We start from the raw sequence: 18,058 nt of genomic DNA, 5'->3' as shown, positions 1-18,058 counted from the left end.
CCCCCGGGTCCAGGATGGGAGGGGAGGCGATGGAGTGCAGGGGGCGGGGGCGGTGCGCGCAAGGCGGGGTGGAAGGAGGGAGGGGGGGACCGCTGCCTCGCTTGCTAGCTGGCTCGCTGGCTCTCTCGCTTGCTCCCCGGCTGCTGCAGCGGCGGCAGCGACGGCAGCGACTGAAGCAGCCCCCAAGGCTCTGGGAAAAGAAGAGGTGAGCTGAGGGTGCTGCGGGATGGGGGGGTTGGGGGGGTAAGGAGAAGAAGTGGGAGGGATTCAAGACATGATGTAGGGTGCAGGAGTGAATGCAGCCCCCGCACAGGAATGCGGGGTCCCTGCGGGAGGAGCGGGGAGGTCACGGGGTACCTAGGCTCCCGATGGTGAGTTGAGGAGCTGTGGTGAAAGGGTACATACAAAACCAAGATGCTAAGGGAATGGGAAGGCAAGGGGACCTGAGGGAAAAGCAGCAGGGAGGGTGGCGCTCCCCTGGGAGAAGGGATTGGAGAGAGATAAGGAAGGGATTCCCCCTTCCCTCGGGGTGGGGGCTCCATACACACGCAGTAAGAAAACCACCAGTCTGAGCTTTGGGGGAGGGAGGGAGGGGGGAATGCATGAGGGAAGAGAGGAAGAAGGGATGGAGAGTTACCAAAAGAGAGATTGGAACCAGTTTGAGGGGGAATGGAGGAAAGAGGGGAGAGCACAGGGCAAGACGGAAAGGAAAAGAGTCCATCTGCCTGGGAAGGGGGTTCATCAGAATGCCTGTGAGACTGTATTTGGTAGGCAAGGCAGTGACTACCTGCCAGCCTGCCTGCTTATGGCTCAGCGTCTGGGGCTGTCTATGCCTGTCTGCATCTCTATCCATGGCTGGATTTCTCTGGATGACACAGGGGAGGGGGCCCTGAAGGAAGTGGGTGTGGGTGTAGAGCTGAAGGAAGGCTAGCTTTCTACTCTTGGTCCCCAAAGAGTTATCCCAGGCCTCTCCAGCATTATAAAGGCCAGTGAGTGAAGGAAAAATCTCACTTTCCCAGGTACTCCATCACCTTCCACACTTTGAGGATCCTACAGACAGCACTTCCCACCTTACTCTCCCCCACTCTCATTGCTGTCCCAACTGGGAGGGAAAGTCTCAGCTCTTTCCTTTACTTACCCAGAGCTACTAGTCTGCCCTCAAGCTGAAAGGGAAGAGCATCGACCTCTTGAGGTTCCTCCCTCTGAGTCTGATGACACTTGGCCACTACCTCTGAGTCAGGGGACCTCTATTCAGAGACAGCTGAGCGCCCCCCCCAGGGGTTCCATATTCTACACTTTCCCTTCCCCAGACCCAGCTGTGTCTCCTCTTGTTCCAGGATTTCCTGTTGCTGCTGCTCTCTTCCCTTCCCCTCACTATCCTATCCCTTCCCTCTCCCAACTCAAGATGGCATCCAATGGCTCTAAAGGGACAGAGATGAAGGGGGATGAGGAGGGTACCTCAGCCCAGGGTGAAGGGACTGGAACAGCTACTCCTGGAGAAGAGACTGTCCTTTCCCAGACTCCAGCTGGGACCCAGGACTTCAAAGAGACCCCACAAACAGGCTCAGATTCCACCAGACCCTCAGATGAAGGGCCAGAAGTGGGAACATCCCCTGAACGGGCAACAAAAACTTCAGAGGCCCTAGAAGGGACCCCAGACCCAGCCAAGGACACAGACTCCATACCAGATCCAGGAAGTTCACTGGCAGAACAGACCCGTGGAGTAGACTCGAATGCTCAGCTAACACCAGAAACCCACAAAGAATCTGTCCCAGACCCAGAAGGAAGTAAAGAGTCAGCTTCAGAAGGGAGCAAAGAACCTGCTCCATTTCTAGAAGTGAACAAAGAACCATCTCCAGTCTTGGGCCCACCCACAGAGCAGGAGGCCAAGCAGGAACCAGTACCTGACATCAGGCCAGTCCCCCAGCCTACATCTCCTGTCCAAAAGGCAATGCCTATTTCAACTGCCCCTGAGGACCTAACAGAGGACCTGATAGAGAAACAAGAGAATGGAGCAGTAGTGCCAATGAAGGCTGGTGAAGGGGATAAAAGCACAATACCTCAACCCCACTCTCCTCCACCCAAGGGCCCCCCAGCCAATGGGGCACCCCCAAAGGTGTTACAGCAGTTGGTAGATGAGGAAAGAGGAGTTGGGGGGCATGGTGCAAGGCCTGGCTCCCCCAGAGGCAGCCTGAGTCGACAGCCCAGTTCCTTGCTGGGGGGGCCAGGAGTTGAGGGGGGTGAAGGGATCCCAAAGCCCCGTGACTACATCATCATCGCCATCCTATCTTGCTTCTGCCCAATGTGGCCTGTCAACATTGTGGCTTTCGCTTATGCCATCATGGTGAGTCTCTGGGAATCCCCACCTTCTCTTTGCCCTAGCTTCTTTATTCATTACATTTAATATCCAAGTGCTCTCCAGTTATCTGATTTGGAAACCCCAGAGATGAGAGTAATGAGAATGGGGGGTGGTCTTTTCTGAGCCACTTCCTTATGGGCCCTAAGAACCCACATGTTCAAAAATCCTGGGCCACTTCCTTTAGTTTCTCTCCACTTATTCCTCTCCTTTGATCTCATCTCTCCTAGGCCCCTGTATCCCAGAAACTTCTTCTAAGACTTTCTAATTCCCAGGGAGGGGTAAAGGAAAAGAAGAGTTTTGTTTATTTTATATCATAAATAGTCTTTTCCTTCTTCCCTCTCCTCTCTCTCTATCCTGACTGATACTCTGGCTGGATGATGAATCATCTGACCCTGGCCATCTTGTTGAATCCTCACTGTGATCCTTAATGCTGTTGGTGACCACTCCAGTCTAGAAACAGCCTACAGCAAGGTGATGTGGATGGAGCACAGCGCTTGGGACGGGTGGCCAAGCTGTTGAGTATCGTGGCATTGGTGGGTGGTGTCCTCATCATCATTGCCTCCTGTATCATCAACTTTGGATGTGAGTATGCATTCGGACTACTTAGGGAGTGGGGATGGGAAAGGGGATTGGGTAAAAAGTGGCCATTTATGGTAGGACCTGGAGGTTTCAAGATATGGGGACTGAGTGGGTGGAGAGGGTTTGAGTTTCTTTGAAAGGCTCTGGGCAATAGCCCAGTTGTGGAAATAAAGAGATAGATTTGGAAAAAAAAGTACAACTGGTTATTAGTGGAGGTCTAACATTACTAACCTCATTTTCTGCTCTCTCTCTATTTCTCTCCTCCCCAATTCCCCTATCCCCTCCTTTCTCTTCTCTGAACAGTATTTAAATGAGAGGCTCTACCATGTACCCCTACGATTTTTTCTTCTGAACTACCAGGGGTCCATCTCTTCCCTGGGGTGAGGCCTAATGATGGTCCCTACCACCAGCCCTTGATCCTACAGAGACCAAGGGAGCTGGAGCAGAGTCTTGTTTACAATATTCCCTTCCTTTCCGATCTCATCCCAGTGCCACCTCATTTACCTCTCCCTGCCCCTCTTCTATCTTCTGCTAATCTGCTAGCCTTCCCTTTCTTCCTTCTTTGTCTCCCTTTCCCTTATCCTTCTTTATTATTTTCTTCTCATATTCTCAGCTTCCTTTCCTCTTTCCTCATGCCCTTCTCCCAACCTCTTTTCTCATCATGGATTTTCCCAGTCATGGCCCTTCTCTCAGGGTTCACTTTCCATCCCTTGCCTCAATTTCTCACCTCCCTCTTTCCCCTTTCCTGGACAGTCTACAAAAACAAACTGGGCAGAGTGAAGTGGGGCTGTGGTGGGTGACCTGACCCTGTTCCCCACCTCCAACTGAACAGACTAGACTTTCTGAAAGCCTGCCCACTCCTCCTTCCCTCAAAGGAAGGGGTTGTCAGGGGCTGCCCAGTTCAAGTTGGGGAAAGGAGTGATGGTTCAACATCCTCCTGGAAATGATATGCAAAAACAAAAATCCAGCCTATCTCTCTGACTGTTCATTCTCTTAAAAGACAATTTCTGGGAGCAGACTAAGGGTCTACCCTCTCAAATATCTCCCCATGAAGCACAGTATGGGGAGAGAGCTGCATTGGGGGGCATGAAGGGGAAGGGGGGTGGGGTAGGTCTTGAAGTATCTTCTAATTTCATGTATGGGGGGAGGGGGGCTGGGGTGCATTGCTGTTTGGTCTGCGATGCCTGTTCTAAGCACATACCACGCATGAGGGAATGGAACTGGGGCGGGTGATTTCTAACCTGGGATCGTGTTTACCCTCCCAGTGTTGTCACCCAGGCGCTGCGCCTTAGTCCACATTCCCCTCCCCTGGCTGCCCCAAAAGAGAGGATTTTAACGGTTTATTTATGTATTAGTTTATTTATAGGGGGACAGTTGTGCCATTCACGTGCTTTTTAAGAAAAAAAAAAAGCCAAAAAATCGGACCAAATGCCGGGCTTCGGAGCTCTATGCCTGGGCTTGCAAGGGGCGTGTCCTTGTGGATTTTTTTTTTTTCAGGGGAGGAGGGCAATTTTGCCGCACGAGGCAGGGCACGAGGTTTGGGGTGGGGAGCTACCCAGCCAGCCCAGTTAGCAGAGAAATTTTTTTTTCTTTTCTAAAAAAAAAAAAAGGTGTGGGGGGAAAACCCACGGATCTAAAAAAATCACACACACACACACACACACACACACACAAAACACCTAACTGGTTACTCTTTTTGTATGGAGGATGCTGCATGAATATGAACACCAATAAACTGAGATTGTGCATGAGATGTGGCTCTCTTGGCTTCTTCTGTCCGTCGGCGCCTGTCCTGGGCTCTTCCCTCTCGCCGCGGCCTCTGCCACCTCCTTATCAGTCCCCTAGATGGTCCTCGTCACATGCTACTCTCAGTAAATATACGGCTTCCTAGTAGCATCCCCCCACCCCCTTCTGAGCCTCATTTCCCTCATCTGTAAAATGGATATAATGATGCACACCCTGGCTGCCTTCTAGAATTGCGATGAAGAAAGCGCTATGCAAACCCTAAATCGATACAGAAACTTGTGATACTAGTGGTTGGCTCTCACTCTCAAGACCCTCAAGTCCCCTAGGCTCCGAGAAAACGGGACGCGTTAGGGGGGTGGGGGTGGTAGGGGGGAAGAGAGGCGCAGGGAGATGATTATGTCTACGCCAGGGATGTTTAATGCGGTACGCATGCGCTGCCTTGGTAGCCATCTTAATTCCTGGCAGACGCCAGACCCGCAGGATTACAGGGTTTTTCCCTCATCCCTGGAGCCGCGAGTCCTGCTCCAGGCGCATGCGCCTACCATGATCGGAGTTGGGGGGTGAGGAGGGGGTGGGCAAGGGTGCTGCACCAGGTGCGTATCGGATCTCCTCGCGCAAGGGGCAGGGACGCGGGTGGATGTGGAACGACCGTGGGAGTTGGTCCCGAGATCGACTTCGAGGGGACCCGCGTGGATGCGCGCGCCGCGGTCGCTGGGGCGGAGAGTGGGGAAGGGGTGGAGTTAACGTGGGAAAAGCGCGCGCTCGTGGACTTTTCTCGCTTACCGGCCCCTCCCCCAGTCCTTGCCGTGTCTGACCCCCTGGGGGAAAGGGGGAGAGAGGCAGAAGACTCCCCCTCATCTAGGTGTGTGGCCTTTTCTTTCGAGGTGGCATTATAAATTGGGGGTAGGGGGGGCTGGCTTTTTTTTTTTTTATAAAAAACTACTTTTCCTGTCCCCTACGCTTTGAGATCCTGGGGGAGAGCCCTGAAGCCGACAGTGTAGACTTTGGGGGTACTGGCGGGGAATGAGGAGAGGGAAGGGACGCAGCTAGCCCCTTTGCTCTCAGCCTGGAGATCTCCCTGGTGGATCCTACTCCTACGTTAGGAATTGGGGATTCCCCTATTGTTGACTCCCGCGCCCCCCTATTCCCAGCCAGGTCTGTGCCTCAGACCCTCAACCTCCTAAGCTAGCAGTCATTGTTGGGCTTCTTCCCCAGAGGTTCTAGGGCCTTGGCCCAGGGCCATGGAGTCTTTGGTGGTGACCACTGCAGCGTTGGAGCCGGGGGAAGGGGAGGTGACTTCTGGCCTGGAAGCTTTGGCTGTGGAGGACCCTGCGGGGGCCCCTGCCCGGACTGACTCGGCCCAAGAGGTAGAGGAGGAGGAGGGAAGGGAAAGGGCCAGAGAAGAAGTCCAGGTGGAGGTGGAAGCAGAGGAATCGACCCTTGAAGAGGCACCGGTAGAACCAACGGGTACCTCAGAGGAGGAAGAAGAAGATGACGACGATGATGAGGGAAAGGAAGATTGGTGTGTGCCTTGCAGCGATGAAGAGCTAGAGTTACCCCAGGATGGGGAACCCTGGATGCCACCCCCTGCAGAAATTAGAAAGCTCTATGAGCTGCTGGCTACCCATGGGACTCTGGAGCTCCAGGCTGAGGTTCTACCCCGCCGGCCTCCCACTCCAGAAGTCCAGAGTGAGGAAGAGAAATCAGATGAAGAGCCTGAGGCAGAGGAGGAGGAAGAGGAAAAGTGAGTTGAGTGTGGCAGCCTCCTGCTCCTGGGCACCAAGGGAGAAGGGATGGGAGGGAACAAGCTGCAACTGACAGTAGCTTTCATTTATAGAGTACTTAACTATGTGCTTTCCAAATATTACCTCATTTGATCCTGATGGGAAGCAGGTGCTTTTATTATCCCCATTTTACAGATGAGGAAACTGAGGCAGGCAGCGGTTAAGTGACTTGCCTAGGGTCACACAACTAGTAAGAGCAGGTGAATTCATCTGATCTCAGGTCTTCCTAACTCCAGGCCCAATACTCTATCCACTTCACTACCTATAAAGTAGGATGAATGCCTAAGGAAAGATGAAGGGGTTGGGAGGCCAAGGAATAAACAGAGCTGGAAGCAATTAAAGGGCAGAGAAGAAAAAGAAACCCAGGAAGCAAGTTGAAGAAAAAAAGCAGAGGGTGACTTCTCTGGCCCCTTAGTTTTGCCCCCACCCCTGCAGTTGGGGGGGGGGGGAGGGGGTGTTTAACCAAAGAAGTTGCCCACAGCCCCTCTCTCTCTTTTTGCCGGGTCCCAGACCTCATGTGCCCACAGAATTTGACTTTGATGATGAGCCCATGACGCCCAAGGATTCTCTGATTGACCGAAGACGTACCCCAGGTACGGAGTGGGAGAGCTTATGTGAAAACCGAAGGGGAGGGGAACAGGTGGGAAGTTCTGGTCATTCTCCTCCCTAGGCCGCTAGGCTTAAGGCCGCTGCCCCGTCCCACCCCGCCCCCCAGAGCAGCCAAGTTGGTGTAAATGAGTTTAGCTACTCACTCCCGGGATCTCCTAGCGGTAGTGGGGTGGGGAGCGAGGGTCCTCAGTCTTCCCATCCCGTGCGCTCCTCCAGGGAGCTCGGCCCGGAGCCAGAAGCGCGAGGCCCGCCTCGACAAGGTTCTGTCCGACATGAAGCGGCACAAGAAGCTGGAGGAGCAGATCCTCAGGACTGGCCGAGATCTCTTTAGCCTAGACTCCGAAGACCCTTCGCCTTCGACCACTCCCGTCCGACCCACCGGAGGAGGGCTCTTCTTGAGGCAGCGCAAATACTGAGGGAACAGGAGACTCCCCTCTGCAGCCCCCCAGGACCGAGAGCGAGCCTGGCACGAGGCCGGCTGGAGAAGAAGCTAGCGACTGGAGGAGAGCAAAGTGGTGGGGTGGACTGTGTTTCGGTGGCTGTGTTTTTGTGACTGAGCAGTTACATTCTGAGGTTTTTTAGGCCAACATAAATGTCTAAATAAAGACTTGTATCTATACAGACAGCTAGTCCCCTCACCACTCCCTCTTATCCGCTGGCTACAGAGGAGGGCTCGTTGATGCGGAGAGAACTCCAGAAGTTCTGGCAGCTTTGCTATTCCCCCCTTCTCTCCTCCACTGCGGGCGGGGGGGCTTGGAGAAATAAGTATCCCAGGATTCCTCGGGAGATGGGTTCAAGAGACTTATCGACCAAAAAGCCCTGGCTCTTCCAGTCTTTCAAGAAAAAAAAAGGGGGGGGGGGTGTTTAGGAAACCCAGCGGAGGGAGGGAGCGAGCGCCGGGACTTCCCAAGGGTCCTGTTGCAGGAGAGCCGGAGGCAGCTCCTTCCCCACACCCACGCTGTGGGCTCTTTAAATGCTCCAGTCCCACCCCTCCACGTGCTTGGGGGCTCGACTACCAGGAAGTCCATAAAAAGCGGACGTGGGGCGGGAGTGGGGGAATTCCGCAGTTTTCACAGGGATGAGAAGTCGGCAACGTCGAAACCTGCCCCAGCCCAGTCGCCCGGAGACCCAGCCGTAAGTGCCCCCTCTCGTCCCACCCTTTCCATAAGGATTCAGTTAGGACTGGGCCAGGTGAGTGTGGAAGACGGCTCCGGTACCCCCGGCTGGAATTCTGGGGGTGCCCTGGAGACCTTGGAAATGTTCACAAAGCAGCATCCTGAAGTGTACTTGGCGGACCCGGATGAGCTGGCTCCTTATCCTCACTCCGTCCCCCATCAGCTGCTCCCAGAAGCCTCCCTTTACTCTGCCTTTCGTGTATTCCGTGCGGAGCCCTTGCTAGTAAGAAAGGCTCTTCGCCATGTTGGGCATAACATGCTCTTCCCTAGGCAACCTTAAGTTCTGGAAAGGGCATTTGGCGGCAGTCCAAATAAGAGGGGTGTACTGGTGGGAAGAGGCTTTGGGAGTCCTCTGAGAGTAGACCCATTCCACCAGAAGGGAGTGTCCCTACCCCGGGGATTTGTGGTAAAAGAGCTTTAGAGCCGAGCTTAGCCTTCCCGTACTGCCCCACCCCGGCCTCTTATCTGGCCTTGGCACAGACTGGACAAGGCTTCCCACTTGGCTCTCTGGCACACGATACAAGATCTCTTCTGCAACCGGCAGGACCGAGAAGGAAAGCACGGTCAGAGTCAAGCTCTCACTCTTCCTTCCCCCTTTTGGGGATCAGTCTGGCCTCATGGAAACACTTTTCCCAAGGGGAAAGAGGACCATGATTCTGGGAGCTCTAGGACTACCAGATGAGACCTGAGGACTCTGGGGAGGCCACCCGTACCCACAGATTTTAGCAGTCATTGGAGCTCACTTCCTTATCTTACACGACGCCTCAAATCGATGGGGAAATTTTCTTTTTTTTTTTTAATTGTCATTTTTTTAAACTCTTACAATGTGTTAGAATAAGCAGAAGAGTGTTCAGGGCCAGGCAGTTGGGGTGAAGTGACTCCACACAGCCATGATGGGGTGATTTTTTCACTGAATAGTTAGTTAATTGTTCCTCTCCTTTAAATTCAGTGATGATAGGAGATCCTCTGGTCCCAGAAATTTCACTTTTCCCTTCAACTACTTTTGGCCCCCAGGACCAAAGTTCTCCCTGGAATGAGTGTCTCTGGACCCACCCTTCCCTCAGGTTCTTGAGTCCTTGACTCATTCTGGTTCCAGGCCAGCCCTTGGACTTGCCTAAGGAAAAGCAGGAAGCAAAAATAGATGGTCATAAAACCGAAAAGACTTTTAGAAGCCACTTGATTTGATATGGGGAGTGGCCTTAGAGATGATCATTCCCCTATTGCAAATAAAGAAATCCATGGAATGAGAAGTAAAACCACTGTTTGGTGACTCAGTCAAAAATGGAGGCTTGAGCAAATGCAACCAATTATTATAGTCAGAGTTCCTTTCACTTTCTCATCAGTCTGACCTATTCCCACTAGGAGGTATAGTGAGTAGAGCTGGGGGTTGTTTGGGTTCAGATCTGGCCTCAGACCACCTTAGTAGCTGGAAGACCCTGGCCAAAAAAATTTCCCTTTCTCAGGCTTAGTCTTCTCATCTATCAAAGGGGGATAAATGCATCTTCCTCAGGAAAGTTGTTCTTAGCTAATATACATTGCCAGCTATTATAATTATTTGTTGGTTAGACCAAATTGAAACCTGCCTCACAGAAATAAAAGCTCATTGGCACAAATGCTACTAGCATTCATTCTGTTGTGGGGTGCCTTGGGGTGAACCCCTGGAGTTTGGGACAAGAATGCAAGACTCCTTAACTTAGCTTAGAAATAAAAAGAGAAATATATTAATTTGGAATTCATGTTGAATTGGCTGGAAGGACAGGCACAAGAGTGGTCATTACCTCCTAGGAGGGATGGGTTCTGGATTTTTTTATACCCTCTTGACAACAGGTGCTACATGATAGTATGAGTTTAGGCAGAAGTGGGGGGTGTTAGTCCCCTGACATGGGGCTAGAGTGGTATTTTGTGTCCTGAAGACTTAGGGGACAAGTAGATGTCCTAATTACAACCCAATGGTGTCAGAGCATAACCAGAAGATGTATATCTGTGTCCATCTCAAAATCTAGGGGAGAATCCAAGGAGAATATTTCAGGGGTCTCTTCTTATCATGAGTCTCTGATGTCCAGAGTCACCTTTTCCTCAGAATTGCCAGGCTGCAAGAAATGAAAGGAATTTTCCTGCTCTTTGACTTGAAATGCTTCTGGAGTTTGGGGTGTCCAAAAGGGAAACCCCAAGTTCCCATGCCAATTCAACAGATGTGCACAAAGATGAAAAAGATATGCCTCTTAGAAATTTATAGGATTTAATGCCTTTTGAAAGAAAGATATAAATAAGAAGCTATTAAAAGTAGTTTATGGGTCTTTCAACAAAAGTTTAGAATTGTGTTTCCTGGGTACAGAAAAAGAAAGTGCATTCGAGAGTTGGCCCAGCATAACCTAAGGAAGTAGACTGGGTATCAACATTTATTAAGTAAATGCTGTGAGCTAAAGGGGGACCATGGAGTCCCTGCCCTGGAGGGGCTTCTATTCTAGTGGTGGGAGATAGCAAAAAAAAAAAAAAAAAAAAAGCTGTGTATATATGAGATAGATACAGGGTAAATTGGAAGTAGCTTTGAGGGAAACTGGTCCCTGTAGATCGTGGGGTTTGAGCCTAGACTTTTAGGGAAGCTAAGAGAGACAAAGAAGAAGCATACCAGACAATCAGGAAAAAACAGTGAAGGGGAAGCTAGGTGGCTCAGTGGATAGAGTTCCAGACCCAAGGGTGGGGGGAATGGGAGGGGGCCTGGGTTCAAATCTGACCTCAGATATTTCCTAGCTGTATTATCCTGGGCAAATCACTTAATCCCAGTTGCCTAGCCCTTTTATCACTCTTCTGCCTTGCAACCAATATTTAGTATCAGTTCCAAGTCAGAAAACAAAGGAAAAAAAGAAAAGCCATTGGGAGGAAAATTTCAGGAGATGGAGTTTCTTGTGCAAGGAATAGCCAAGAGGCCAGTGTACTGGATTTTAGAGTTAGATAGAAGTGAGAAAAGTGTAAAAAGATCGGAACAGTAGGAAGCAGTTTGTGAAGGGCTTTCAAAGGAAAAAAGTTTTTATTTGATCCTAGAGGTAATAGGGAGCCATTAGACTTTGAGTTGGTGGGGGAGAGGGTGTGTAACATGGTCAAACCTACACTTTAGAAAAATCACTTTGGTGAGTGGTTGAGATTAGTCTGAGATGGACTGGAGTGAGGAGAGAGACTTGAGGCAGAGAGGAGATCCACCAGGAAGTTCAGACAAAGTGATGAGGGCCTCTTCCAAGATAGTCAGTGTCAAAAGAGAGAAGGGGACTAGCCATGTAAGAGATGTTGTAAAAAGGAAAAATTAGGGTTTTTGTTTGGTTGGACTAAATATTTAAAGGAGTGGTTGCCAAGAATTGAATAAACATCAATTCTAAAATGATCTTAGTAATTTATTTATAAAATAGAAGAGAGTAGAAGTAAAGGGATGAGAAGAGGGTAGAGTAAGAGGTCTAGCTTAACTCACTAAGTAATTTGCTCTGTTCCCTGGCTCAATCCAGGCAGGGCTAATTAGTCCTCAGCCAGGGAAGGCTCAGCTGAGGGCTAAATGAAGCAAAACTTCAGTCATGAAGCCTCTCTTGAAAGGAGAGTTCCTTCAGAGAAATCCAGAAAGAGTCAGTCTTTACACTCACCATGTGTAGTTCTAAGGGAAAGATTTAAGAACAGTCTCACCAAGGTCTCAGGTCCCAAGTCCAGCAAGCAGCATCTCCAACTCAAGCTCCAGCTCCAAGAAACAAACAAGAAGTAACTCATAGGAAGTTGTCACTTCCTTTTAAAGGCACTTCTTTTGTGTCACTTCCTGTGCCATCCTTCTAGTTTATGTGTCCAATCACAACAAATGCTTTGCTTAGGATCTGCCCAGGGGGCAGTCAATCAGTTCTGATATGTCACCTACTTTCGCACAAATGGGTTACAGACTTCCCAACTTGAGAATTAAGTGGGGTGTTTACATTTTTGGTAATTAGATCTAAAAATGGGCAGGGTAGATTTAATCTCATTATCACAATGTCACAAAAGGTGGCAATGTCAGGACTTAGCAACAGATCGGATATAGGGGAAAGTGAGAATGATGGGTCAAAGATGGCACCTGGGTTGTAAACCTGGGTGGCTTGGCAGATAGGGGCAAAGGCAAGTTAGAAAGGGGAAGGTTGGGGAGGTAGAGAAGAATTTGAAATCAAGGGGGAATCCTATCTCATATTAAGTCAACTATGAAGCTACAGTGCTGTTCCAGGGGTCAGAGACCTTTCTCTGACTGGCTTTGCCCAAAAACTTTGATGGGTGAAATCTGAAATAATTGAGGAGATAAGAGTTTGAGATTTCAAACATGTGGTGATCATCAGTGTTAAATCACATCAGATTTCTTTTGTATCCTAGTGACCCAGTTCAAAAGTCTGCTTAATCATCACATTTTGTCTTGCATCTCAGATGTCCTGTGTACGCATGTGAACCCCAGAAATATCTTCTCTTGGATATTCTTGGAGTAAGACTCATTCTCAGGACACCTCTGAAGGAGGCTTTGCTTCTTTGGTTCTAAATTACTTTACCTAGGGAGCAGAGCGAAGATGGAGGCTTAGTTGCAGCAAAAGCTGAAACTGTTCTGATAATGCTGCCAAATTATTTTACCTAAACTTTGTACCTAATATAAGTATCTACAAAAAAATTCAAGAGACCCTAACCTGTCAAATTAACCCTTCTGTCTTTTAAAATTGTTAGATACCTTAAAAATGGTAAAATAATTTCACTTTCTTTAAAATTTCAATGAAATTTTATATGTAAAATCCTTAATACAGTTTTGAGTACTTGTTACTAAAATTTCCATACTAAATACATTTGGAAGTCTATCATATGTATATAGTTTAATTCCTGTTGCTTTCTCAAATTTTACTGTTCCATTTAATTAGAAAAGTTTTATATCTTTACTTATTACTTTGTCTAATTCCTCCCTTTGAAGGATATTATCCCAATAATTTGACCACAAATACAGATTAAAATAGTTAGATTTGAGCTTGTTCCCTGACATTGAAACCAGGTGAGGGAGCAGACCCTTGAAAGTTAGAGTATAACAAACAGCGCAGGACCATTTGGGGAATTGGACTATCTTGGGACAAATCTACCCATGCTACACAAGGGCAGAACCAGAATGTTGGAGAATGTACACAAACCTACCTTATCTCTATAAAATTATCCTCCAAACAACTATGATAAAACATCTTAAAACCAATTCTGGAGCAGCACAACCCACAAAAAGACAAGGTGAAATAATTTTGCAGCCCAACTTAGAAGGTGGTGTGAAAGATCTAGGGCAGTGGGGTTTAAGTGAGACTCAAAGCAGGATGCCAAGGCAGGCTCCACCACAGCCTCAGATCTTGGGAGCAGCTGAATCACCAGCAAAGGCTTGTGGAGCTCTCAGCCAAAGATGGTAAAGGATCAGACAACTGCTCAAAAGGAGATTACAGGAGTCTAGAACCACAGGATAAAATAGAAATTGAAAAAAATCTACTGATCACTTCCTGAAAGAGATGTCAAAAGGATAACTCCCAGGAATATTATAACCAAATTCCAGAATGCCCAGGTCAAGGAGAAAATACTGCAAGCAGTCAAAAAGAAATAATCCAAATATTAGCGAGCCACAGTCAGAATAACATAAGATTTAACAGATTAAAGGATCAGAGAGTCTAGAATATGATATTCCAGAGGGAGGGCAAAAGAGCTAGGACATCAACCAAGAACCACTTACCCAGTGAAATCAAGAATGATTCTTCAGGGAGGAAAATGGGTACTCAATGAAATAGAAGACTTTCAGACATTCCTAATGAAAAGAATGGAAAATTTAACTCTCAAATGCAAGACACAAGAGAAACATAAAAAAATAAACAAGAAGAGAAATCAAAAGACAACAGATTTACATCCCTACATGGGAAGATGATTTTTATAAAGCAGTTAGATGTAGTATAGTTAGATTTAATATACAAAGACAAAGGACAAGGGTGTCAGTTGAATATGATGGGATGATATCTAAAAAAATAAAAATAAGGTGTGAGAAAGAGGAATGCATTGGGGAAAGGGGAAAAGAGTGGGATAAATTGTTACACATAAAAAAAGCATTAAAGAGCTTTTACAGTGGAGGGGAACATAGGAGATGTAGGAAGAGAACCTTACTCTCATCCAGATTGGGGAGAACATACACAATTAGGCATAACAATTCATTTTACTCTACAGGAAAGTAGGAGGGGAATAAGAGAAGTGGGGCACGGCTAATAGATAAAAGGGAACATTGAGGGATGTGGTCAGAAACTAAACAGGGGAAAATAGAATGGAGAATAAGACAGTAATCATAAAGGTACAAAAGACATTTTACAAGAATTCTAATAAAAACCTAATTACTCAACTACATAGAGAAATGAGTCAAATGTATAAGAATATAAGTCATTCCCCAATTGATAAATGTTCAAAAGTTCTCAAAGTAATTAAAGCTCACCATAGTCATGCAAAAAATGCTCTAAATCACTATTAATCAGAAAAATTCTAATTAAAACAATTTTGAGGTACCATCCCACATCAATCATATTGGCTTATGATAGAAAAGGAAAATGACAAAACTTGGAAGGAATGTGGGGAAATGGAAACGTGAATGCATTGTGGAGGAGTTGTAAACTGATTCGTTCATTCTAGAGAGCAATTTGGATGAATGCCCAAAGGGCTATAAAACAGAACAGATCCTTTGTCCCAGCAATACCATTACTAAGTTTGTATCACAGAGAGATAAAAAACAAAAAGGGAGAGGATCGATATATATATGCATATATATGTATATATATACATACATATTTAAAGCAACTCTTCTCATGTGGACAAAGACTTGGAAAGTGAGCTGATACCCTTCAACTGAGGAATGGCTGAATAAATTATACTATGTGATAGTAACAGAATACTTTTGTGCTATAAGAAATGATGAGCAAGAGAAGCTCAGAAAAACCTGGAAAGACTTAAACAAACTGAAGCAGAGTGAACAACTGTGAGTAAATAATTTAGTTATTCTCAACAATACAATGATCCAAAATAATCTCAAAGGACTCATGATAAAAAAAAAGTCATCTGCTTCCAGAAAAAGAATCCAGACCAAAGCATTCATTTTCTTCATTTTTTTGTTTGAGTTTTCTTCCAGAAAAGGATTTAATATGGGAAAATGTTTTATATAATTGCCAATGTAAAATCTGTATCAGATTGCTTACCATCTCAGTGGGAAGGTGAGGAAGGGAAAGAATTTAAGACTCAAAGTTCTTTTTAAAATGTTGGAAACTGCTTTTACACCTAATTATGGGGAAATTAAATTGAAAGGGGGAAAAGTATAAGATTTTTCATATTTGTGTCCTGTTATAGTAACTCAGAGATGTTCCTGGATCAATTAGTAGTCAGTATAATAGTTACAAAACTTCTACAGTTCACAGCCAAATTATTGAAACTTGCTACAGAAGGTAAAAGGAAAATCATAGTTATAACAGCATGAAGATTCATCCCCTCAAGAGCACAGACTGACCTGACATAACAGGGAAAAAAAACTCCCTTAGCTCTCTTTGATTCCAGGCATGAGTCATATTTGACAACCAATTATTAGTAATAGTAAATAGTCATAGTAAACCCACATTATTCACAAGGTATCAAAAGCCAGGCTCAAAATAAACCAGGTGGGGAAAATTAACTATTATGAAAATGGCATAGGACCCTGGGTTTTCCTTTGGACACCCCAAAAACTCCAAAAGTGTTTCAGGTCAAATAGAAAACAGGAAAATTTGAGAGCAGCTGGGTAGCTCACTGGAGTGGGAACCAGGCCTAAAGATGGGCAGTCAAATCTGGTCTCAGACACTTCCCAGCTGTGTGACCCTGAGCAAGTCACTTGATCCCCATTGCCTAGCCCATACCACTCTTCTGCCTTAGAACCAATACACATTATTGATTCCAAGACAGAAAGTAAGGGTACACAGGAAAATTCCTTTCCTTCCTTGCATTCTTATAATGTTGAGGAAAAGATGACTCTGGACATCAGAGACTCACAATAAGGAAAGCTCCCGAGAGGAGTATTCCCCTTGGATTCTTCCCTAGATTTCAAAGGACACATATACATCTGATTATGGACAGTAAACATCACTCCAGCCCCAGTAAGGTGACAAACATCCCCCACTTTTGCCCAATCTCATGCCATTCCTTCATCCTTGGTCACGTAGACCCTGCAGTCAAAAAGGTATAAGAAGCCTAGAATCCATCCCCTCTAGGAGGTAGTGTCCACTCTTGCGCCTGTCTCCTGACTTTTCAACATCACTACCAAATTAATAAATTTCTCTTTTTATTTTTAAGCTAAATTTTGGAGTCTTGCATTCTTGCAAAGGTACCTGTCCCAAATCTGGGGTTCACCTCAAATCCCCCCCACAACAAAAGGAAAAGCACAATCAGGAAACTGAGTCCAGATGATCCTTCTAAGGTCATCTCAACTTTTCCCAGGAACAGACATCCACCTATAGCAGTTTTCAGGCTGCAGCACATACCTTTTTATTCCTAAATCTTTTCAGTTTTAACCTTGGACAAAAGACAAGTCTCCAGGTGGCAGCCTCAAATTCCAATATATTTGCTTTGGAGCTCACAAGATTCTACAGACTGGGGAATGTGCCCTCAAAGGATCTTTCAGGGCAGAATATTGTAATTCCTAATCATATCACAAAATAACATTCCTGTTGATGTCAGGGTTTAGTCACTGAGAGAAAAAGGGAAGGAGAGAGGGAGAGAGAGATACAAAAGTAGAGCTAGAAGGGGGCTATGCATAAGCTCCATTTATCATTTTAAAAAAAATTTTTTTAAACCCTTAACTTCTGTGTATTGGCTCCTAGGTGGAAGAGTGGTAAGGGTGGGCAATGGGGGTCAAGTGACTTGCCCAGGGTCACACAGCTGGGAAGTGTCTGAGGCTGGATTTGAACCTAGGACCTCTCATCTCTAGGCCTGACTCTCAATCCACTGAACTACCCAGCTGCCCTCATAAGCTCTGTTTAGTATGACAAAGAGGCAAACTTTTATAATGAGAGAATTCTATTAGGCAATTAGATCCGTATATCAAGATATATGTAAATTTGTGAAACATCTCCCTGTGAGAAGACATAAAGATTTTTCATTTATGGAGGGTTGGTACAAGAGGTCTAAATCTTTCCCAGAGACAGAACATAAACATCTCTAGAGGCTTACAAAAATACCCCTTGAATTTGTCTCCAGGTAAGGTACTCACACCTCACCATAGCAGCTCAGCTTTGTACGTGACCTTTGGCCAAGAGGAGCGGTGTCTCTCTGTGAGAATCGCCAACATTTATTCATGGCTCCATCACATTCCCTCCTTTCATTTTACTCCTTTGCTCCCTGTGGTTCTTTCCTTCATTCATTCGTATTCTTTCTCCCTACTCCAGGGATCCTGTTTTAACCAGATCTGATTCCTGCCTTCCTAACTCTGAAGTCACCATGGCAAATAAAGGAGATTCCATCATCCGAATCCCCCCATACCACTTCATCCATGTGCTTGACCAGAATAGCAATGTATCCCGTGTGGTGGTTGGGCCCAAAACCTACATCCGGCAGGACAATGAAAGGTTGGTATGAGATCAGGAACCCCTGAGTCCTAGAAAGGAAAAATATATTAAAAGGGAAATTTTGGGGGCGGAAGAGGAGAAGGAATACTTGTTGAACTAGCTTAACCCTCTCCAGATCATTTATCTCTATTCTTATTTCCAGCTAGGAGTGATATCTCTCTCTAGTCAGTGTGTGAGCAGGCAGAAGGA

The 18,058-nt window shown here is 46.8% G+C and overlaps 3 protein-coding genes across 3 annotated transcripts in view; all 3 read left to right on the top strand.

Moving 5' to 3' along the window:
• The first annotated feature begins 1,405 nt into the window (after positions 1–1,405).
• PRRT2 (proline rich transmembrane protein 2) lies at positions 1,406–5,908 on the top strand. Its single transcript, XM_044677379.1, has 4 exons — positions 1,406–2,344; positions 2,809–2,945; positions 5,310–5,429; positions 5,836–5,908. The coding sequence occupies exons 1-4, from the start codon at positions 1,406–1,408 to the stop codon at positions 5,906–5,908; spliced, it is 1,269 nt and encodes a 422-aa protein (XP_044533314.1).
• Positions 5,256–7,712, top strand: PAGR1 (PAXIP1 associated glutamate rich protein 1). The gene is made up of 4 exons (XM_044657075.1): positions 5,256–5,546; positions 5,900–6,428; positions 6,979–7,061; positions 7,294–7,712. The coding sequence occupies exons 2-4, from the start codon at positions 5,926–5,928 to the stop codon at positions 7,491–7,493; spliced, it is 786 nt and encodes a 261-aa protein (XP_044513010.1). The 5' UTR covers positions 5,256–5,546; positions 5,900–5,925; the 3' UTR covers positions 7,494–7,712.
• Positions 7,713–8,137: 425 nt separating this feature from the next.
• The window catches only part of LOC123230963 (major vault protein), a 28,611-nt gene continuing 18,690 nt past the window's right edge, over positions 8,138–18,058 (top strand). Inside the window, exons 1-2 of the mRNA XM_044657160.1 lie at positions 8,138–8,211; positions 17,690–17,869. Coding sequence (XP_044513095.1) covers positions 8,156–8,211; positions 17,690–17,869 — 236 coding nt within the window. The 5' untranslated portion in view covers positions 8,138–8,155. The remainder of the gene's footprint in view (positions 8,212–17,689; positions 17,870–18,058) is intronic.

Source organism: Gracilinanus agilis, chromosome 1, assembly GCF_016433145.1.
Source record: "Gracilinanus agilis isolate LMUSP501 chromosome 1, AgileGrace, whole genome shotgun sequence".
Lineage (NCBI taxonomy): Eukaryota > Metazoa > Chordata > Mammalia > Didelphimorphia > Didelphidae > Gracilinanus > Gracilinanus agilis.
The sequence above is the reverse complement of the archived record's forward strand: the minus strand, read 5'-3'. Positions and strand labels throughout refer to the sequence as shown.

Coding starts and splice junctions, on each gene's coding strand:
- PRRT2 (XM_044677379.1), top strand. CDS start 1,406: ATGGCATCCAATGGCTCTAAAGGGACAGAGATGAAGGGGGATGAGGAG. Junction 2,345..2,808: donor CTTTCGCTTATGCCATCATG/GTGAGTCTCTGG, acceptor TGACCACTCCAG/TCTAGAAACAGCCTACAGCA. Junction 5,430..5,835: donor GGGGAAGGGGTGGAGTTAAC/GTGGGAAAAGCG, acceptor CCCTATTCCCAG/CCAGGTCTGTGCCTCAGACC.
- PAGR1 (XM_044657075.1), top strand. CDS start 5,926: ATGGAGTCTTTGGTGGTGACCACTGCAGCGTTGGAGCCGGGGGAAGGG. Junction 6,429..6,978: donor GAGGAGGAGGAAGAGGAAAA/GTGAGTTGAGTG, acceptor GCCGGGTCCCAG/ACCTCATGTGCCCACAGAAT. Junction 7,062..7,293: donor TGACCGAAGACGTACCCCAG/GTACGGAGTGGG, acceptor GCGCTCCTCCAG/GGAGCTCGGCCCGGAGCCAG.